The 7,168-nt window shown below is 45.5% G+C and overlaps 1 protein-coding gene across 2 annotated transcripts in view; it reads left to right on the forward strand.

Moving 5' to 3' along the window:
• Positions 1 to 5,314, forward strand: part of LOC123160177 (receptor-like protein kinase) — an 8,107-nt gene extending 2,793 nt beyond the window's left edge. Inside the window, exons 1-3 of one of the 2 annotated variants that reach the window (XM_044577984.1) lie at positions 780 to 1,053; positions 1,302 to 4,257; positions 4,733 to 5,314. In XM_044577984.1, coding sequence (XP_044433919.1) covers positions 1,048 to 1,053; positions 1,302 to 4,257; positions 4,733 to 5,127 — 3,357 coding nt within the window. In that variant the 5' untranslated portion in view covers positions 780 to 1,047 and the 3' untranslated portion in view covers positions 5,128 to 5,314. Of the gene's footprint in view, positions 1 to 779; positions 1,054 to 1,301; positions 4,258 to 4,732 lie in introns of those variants that run through there. The other variant, XM_044577985.1, reaches the window with a different exon arrangement.
• The last annotated feature ends 1,854 nt before the right edge of the window (positions 5,315 to 7,168 follow it).

Genomic DNA, 7,168 nt, shown 5'->3' on the forward strand with positions numbered 1-7,168 from the left:
GACACCGTCGCCTGCTGCCTAGATCCGCCGCCCGCGGAGGAAGGGGAGTCGGGAAAGGAAGTCCTCCCGCCGCCGCCGTCTGCCACGCGGGTTTCACTGGGCGGCGGTGCGAGGAGGGGGGGGGGGAGAGGGCGGCGGCAGCGCCTAGGGTTGGGTCGCCCCCGAGTCACTCAGGGCGGGGGCGGCTCTAGGATGGGCCTTTCCGTAGTCCCCGAAATTCTGAATTACTTAGGAAAAATTTTGTGATGAAATGACATTGGTGGAGCGTCGATGCTATGAAAAGACTGTTGTTGGAAGTATTTGGAGCATTGATTTTGTTATTTTGCCCAGACCTCCACCAATGTTATTTCATCACATTTTTGTTTTTGCGCGTATTTCAGGAAAATTAAATATTAACTTGATCAAGGAAATGTGAGTTATACTCAATGAAAATTAAACTATACCGTTGAAAATTTCTTTTAAATGTTTATCAAACGGTATATATTTTATTATTTTGTGACATTATAGCTAATATTCATTGATCAAATTAATGAAAAAAAACTAAAACACATGAGGCACCCGAACTAAAGTGAGGAAGTTAGCCTAAATAAAAATATAAAATGAAAAGAGAAGGACAGCGCAATGTTTTTTTAGCAAAAGGAAAAGAAAATGACAACACAAAATACTAGTTTTTTTTTGGACAAAAAATACTAGTGATTAGGACTCTTGAGAGAATGCGTGGGCCAGTTCATGTAGTCCAGCCCATTATGTTTCAGAGGGGGACTCGTGCAATGGGCCGATTCGAGAGCGCAGAACGGTGACGGTCGCCTCGCCAGAGCTCGGGAGGTCGGGAGCACGCCAAAAGCGGCGGCGGCGGCGGCGGCGGCTTGGTGGCGAGTCGGCCAACGACGGAGGTTGTCGGCTATGATGGGGTCTCCGAGGTCGGGAGCGAAGAAAGCTGGTCCAGAAGGGAGACAGCGAGATTGGGAGATACTGCTCCCTCTCCGGTTGCAGACAGTAGCTACGCTTGTCGCCGCAGAGTCGCGGCGGCCGGCGGGCTCGCCATAAATGCAGGTGATTCGGAGGAGGTCGCGTTCATCCTCCAGCTGTGGCGTCCACGCGGGAAGTAACTGCTCGTCCATTGCCTCTGCTTCGTCCATTTGGACTTGGGTCACCGAATCAGTTGCTCAACAAGCAGAGCATGGATAAAGGGGGCATACAACTGCAATTTAGCATATACTACATCTTGTCTTGTTGATTTTGTTTTTTACATGTAGGTGCACTTTTTTTGCTGACTAATCCAAGGTTTATGTTCTTTTCAGGAACAAATGGGGCTAATTTTATGGCATCATTTGCTTCTCTTCTCCAACCTAGTCTCGCTCTGCTGCGGTTTGAGTTCAGATGGCCATGCCCTTCTGGCTCTCTCCAGGCGGCTCATACTGCCTGATATCATAAGCTCGAACTGGAGTTCTTCTGATACAACTCCCTGTGGATGGAAGGGAGTTCAGTGTGAGATGAACATTGTGGTTCACCTCAATCTATCATACTCCAAAGTTTCTGGTTCAATTGGTCCTGAGGTAGGGCGTATGAAGTACCTGCGGCAACTCGATCTGTCAAGCAACAACATCTCCGGTCCGATCCCTTATGAATTGGGAAATTGTCTTCTGCTTGACCTGCTGGATCTGTCAGGGAACAGCCTTTCCGGTGGAATTCCGACATCCCTCATGAACCTAAAGAAGCTATCACAGCTCGGCTTGTACAGCAACTCCTTCAGTGGAGAGATACCTGAGGGGCTGTTCAAGAACCGGTTTCTGGAGCGGGTGTATCTCCAAGACAATAAACTCAGTGGCTCCATCCCTCCATCGGTTGGTGAAATGAAGAGTCTGAAATACTTTAGGTTGGATGGGAACATGTTGTCCGGAGCTCTGCCGGACTCAATTGGCAACTGCACCAAGTTGGAGAATCTATATCTATATGATAATAAACTGAATGGGAGTCTTCCGAGATCATTGAGCAACATCAAAGGGCTCGTGCTCTTTGAGGCCTACAACAACAGTTTTACAGGCGACATCTCTTTCAGATTCAAGAGCTGCAAGCTTGAAGTGTTTGTGCTATCTTGGAATCAGATCAGTGGGGAAATCCCGGGGTGGCTGGGAAATTGTAGCAGCTTAATCAGACTTGCATTTCTCCACAACCGTCTCTCTGGCCAGATACCAACTTCACTCGGTTTATTGAAAAAGCTATCAATCCTTATACTTACTCAGAATTCTTTGTCTGGGCTGATCCCTCCTGAGATTGGTAGCTGTCGGTCGCTGGTGTGGCTGCAGCTGGACGCAAACCAGCTTGAGGGCACCGTTCCGAAACAGCTGGCTAATCTGCGTAACTTGCAGCAGCTATTTCTGTTTGAGAATCGCCTCAGTGGGGAGTTCCCTCAGGATATTTGGGGCATCCAAGGCCTCGAATATGTCCTTCTGTACAACAACAGCTTATCTGGGGGCCTACCTCCAATGTCGGCCGAGTTGAAGCACCTTAAGTTCGTCAAACTACAGGATAATCTGTTCACTGGAGTCATACCACCAGGATTTGGGATTAACAGCCCTTTAATAGAGATCGACTTCACAAATAATAGGTTTGTTGGTGGAATCCCACCGAACATTTGTTCGGGTAAAAGATTAACAGTTTGGAATTTGGGGCATAATTTTCTCAATGGTACCATCCCGTTCACTGTTGCTAACTGCCCAAGTTTAGAGCGAGTTCGACTCCATAACAACAATCTCAGTGGGCAAGTTCCGCAATTCCGAGACTGTGCAAATCTGCGGTACATAGATTTGAGTCACAATTCCTTAAGTGGTCATATTCCTGCAAGCTTGGGCAGGTGTGCTAACATTACAGCGATAAACTGGTCTGCAAACAAGCTTGGTGGTCCAATACCACCCGAACTCGGACAATTAGTGAAGTTGGAAAGTCTTGACCTCTCCCACAACAGCCTAGAGGGGGCAATTCCTGCACAGATTTCCAGTTGCTCGAAGTTGCACTTGTTTGATTTGAGTTTCAACTCTTTGAATGGTTCTGCGCTCACAACAGTATGCAAGCTGGAGTTTATGTTAAATCTGCGGCTACAGGGGAATAGATTAAGTGGAGGCATTCCAGATTGTATCTCGCAGTTACATGGGCTAGTCGAGCTACAACTTGGCGGCAATGCTCTTGGTGGTCATCTCCCTTCATCATTAGGAATTTTGAAAAGATTGAGTACTGCACTAAACCTTAGCAGCAATGGGCTGGAGGGCAGCATTCCATCTCAATTACGCTACTTGGTGGATCTTGCCAGCTTAGATTTGTCTGGTAATAATCTCAGTGGGGATCTTGCTCCGTTAGGAAGTCTACGTGCATTGTATACATTGAATCTTTCCAATAACAGATTCAGCGGGCCAGTGCCAGAGAATCTTTTACGGTTTATGAATTCTACACCAAGCCCATTTAGTGGAAATTCAGATCTCTGTGTGTCTTGTCATGATGGTGATTCTTCTTGCAAGGGAGCTAATGTTTTGGAACCTTGTAGTTCATTGAGGAGAAGAGGAGTACATGGCCGAGTCAAGATAGCTATGATATGTCTTGGTTCAGTTTTTGTTGGTGTGTTTCTGATACTCTGTATCTTTCTGAAATACAGAGGTTCCAAGACTAAACCTGAGGGAGAGTTAAATCCATTTTTTGGGGAGTCATCTTCTAAATTAAATGAGGTTTTGGAATCAACTGAAAACTTTGATGACAAGTACATCATCGGCACAGGTGGCCAAGGAACTGTATACAAGGCAACATTGAGGTCAGGAGAAGTATATGCCGTGAAGAAGCTTGTGGGTCATGCACACAAGATTTTGCATGGAAGCATGATAAGGGAGATGAATACGCTTGGTCAAATTAGGCATAGGAACTTAGTAAAGCTAAAGGATGTTTTGTTCAGGCGTGAGTATGGGTTGATCCTCTATGAATTTATGGACAATGGTAGCCTTTATGATGTTCTCCATGGGGCTGAGCCAGCTCCAATTCTGGAGTGGAGGATACGGTATGACATAGCTCTTGGTACAGCACATGGTTTAGCTTATCTCCACAACGACTGCCACCCAGCCATTATTCACCGCGACATTAAACTGAAAAATATACTGTTGGACAAGGACATGGTGCCACATATTTCAGACTTTGGCATTGCAAAGCTTATCGACCTGTCTCCTGCTGCTTCAGAAACTACCGGAATCATTGGCACTGTTGGATATATGGCCCCAGGTATGAATGTTAAAAATATGGTGCATGCTTTTCTTGGCTTGGTCAATAAATTATTTCATATTTTTATTGCATTCTTCTGTTCGGAGCTTGCTGCGATTGATTTCATGTATGTGTTTGTTAAAAATAATGACATCAAAATCATGATATCTTTTACAGAATTTGTATCCATTCCTTGTTAACATTTAGCTTATTCAAGAGAAAAAGGGTAAGTTTGGTTGTTTTAATGCAGTCATGCATTATAGTTGCCTCATCGTTTGACAAATAGTAGAACATGTAGTACAAGAATGGGAAACAAAGGCTTGCTAAATCTGTAAATACACTGACGATGGGCATAATACGTTGCAAATACGTGCACATTGAAAATCTAATGTGCATATACAGCCACAGCTTCTTTCTGCTCATACTTTTGAACTGGAGACTGAGTGACATTGTATTACGCACATGTATATCTAATGGGCCTTATGGTTTCTGGCAGAGATGGCATTTTCAACCAGGAGTACCATTGAGTTCGATGTGTACAGCTACGGAGTGGTATTACTTGAACTGATTACCAGAAAGATGGCCCTGGATCCCTCGTTCCCTCACGATGTGGACCTAGTCAGCTGGGTATCCTCCACCCTGAATGAGGGCAATGTGATCGAGTCCGTGTGCGACCCTGCCCTAATGCGTGAGGTATGTGGCACTGCTGAACTGGAGGAAGTATGCAGTGTGCTGTCGATAGCCCTTAGATGCACCACGGAGGACGCAAGACAGAGGCCTTCCATGATGGATGTTGTGAAAGAGCTGACACGTGCTAGGCGTGATGCTGTATCGCTACCGAAGCAGGCCATATCTGGTTCCAGCAGTTCCTGTCTAAACCTGGCAACCTGATGTTTTGCTCCAGCAGTTGTAGTAAGGGGTTGTTTGGTTCAGAGGAAAAGTAGAGGAAAATTATAGGAACATGAGGATTTCTTTTGATAGCACTGTTCATTCATTTGGTTCAAAGGGAAAATGGAGGAGAATTTCCTTTGATCCCTCTTTTAAAGGAAAAATGCAGGAATTTTACAATCCAGTTGAACCTCCTTTTAGAATCTCTACACATGAAGTATTAGATATGAGTCTTTAGTGGTATAATATCATCTTAATTATACCTTTTCACTTTATTTGACTTTGATTTGACTGTGTTTAGTGAACTAAAACCACGATAAGAATTATGGAACAGAGAAAGTAGGATTTATTTGGTTTTCCTATTCTTGCGTACCAAACGCAAGTTTACATAATTCCTGAGTTTCCTAGTCCTCTGTTGTCTTCCTATATCACATTCCGGCATGTTTCCTATTTCTACGCTTTTAGAATCTTGTGAATCAAAGACGCCCCAATAAGACATAACAATCTTGGGTTCTGCTCCTCTGCAGTACGGTTGTTACTGTATGCATGCTGCAGCTCATAAATCTGTCGTCCATTCCAATCTAAAGGCTCTCCCGCCTTGTAGAGGAGCAGCAGAACTGGAGCGCAAGGTACTCAAGGAGGCCATCAGCATCATACGTCTATGAAGCTCAACGATTCGTGGCTGCAGGCTGCAGCTCCGCCAGCGCCATGCGTTTCACAATGTCACACGAAGAGGTGCCTGGACGGGGAGTGATGTCCGACGACCTTGTTTGTGTTTGGTAACCGGTTGGTTCTTCTTGTTGCATTTTCCCTGAACATCTAGAGATGGGCAACGGAAAAAAAAATCAACCACTGAACTCTACAACAGAAATGAGACGAGCTGATCAGCAAAAAAAAAAGTTGACTAGGAGCTATGGGAGAGGATGAAACTCCATCCACGTTCAAGATCATCCTGGCGGTCTTGTCCTCGTCGGCCCACGACCACTGTTGTCGCTGCGTCACCCTTCCCAGTCACAGTCCCCCTTGTCGCAAACATGCCCGTTCTTGAACAAGGTGATACGAACGACACAAAGCCGCGCATACTCCCGCGACAAATCTGACTTCAAAACCAAGCATCACGAACAAGGTAAACATGCCTCTCCGCTGCTTCAAAACCAAGCATCACGAACTCGTTCAAGCAGTTTTGCCGAAGCAAGGTCGACTGCCGAGGTATCTCATCATCAGGCTCCTCCAAGGACGGATCGATGTGGACACGAAGGGTCTCGAGGGAAGGCGTCGTCTTGAGTAGGAGACAGGGGCCATGAGACATCCCGGGACGAAGGATTCAAAATTTCTGACATTAACCGGGTTGAATTACTTCACGAGTCATATTTCTGACATCAACCGGATTAATCCTCGCACCACGATCTCCCATAGCACCACAGATGAGCTAAATGTGAGACTTCATATAAATTTTGCAATGAGCAAAGTGTGATCTCTCAAAAGACAAGTGGAGGGCCGACATAGTGAATGTTGAGGGGCAGAAGGCAGTGGTGGTGTGTAATTCCAGCTGGCTTGCTTGTAGGTAGGTGGAGGAACACTACCAGCGACCTTGATTGGAGACTCTACCGTTTGTGAGGCGGAACCGTCACCACTATGGGACGAAAGCGAAAGAGCTTCACAACTATGCTGGTGATGGCCCATTTCGACGCTATAATCTAACATCATTTTGTCGATGTCGGTGGGTGAGTAAATCTTCATGGCTTGGCCGGAATTATCTGGTCACACCCTTTTTCTGGGCCATCACACTCTTAAGGCGGTGAAGCCCTTGGAAAGAGTCCTTGGCTCTTATAGCAATTGAAAGGGCCGAGTCAAACCTAAAGGGTGAGTGAATAGGTCTTCTACACATTTTAGCTAATTTTCTTTACAAGTTAGGCTTGGTGAAATATAAGGACCTTGATGTAACTACGATGAGGACAACTTATATGACACTTGCATGGTCACATGACCAAAGATAAACAACAAGTGACAAAGATCACTTATTGAAAGGATCGATATAGTTGAC

This window comes from Triticum aestivum, chromosome 7B, assembly GCF_018294505.1.
Source record: "Triticum aestivum cultivar Chinese Spring chromosome 7B, IWGSC CS RefSeq v2.1, whole genome shotgun sequence".
Taxonomy (NCBI): domain Eukaryota; kingdom Viridiplantae; phylum Streptophyta; class Magnoliopsida; order Poales; family Poaceae; genus Triticum; species Triticum aestivum.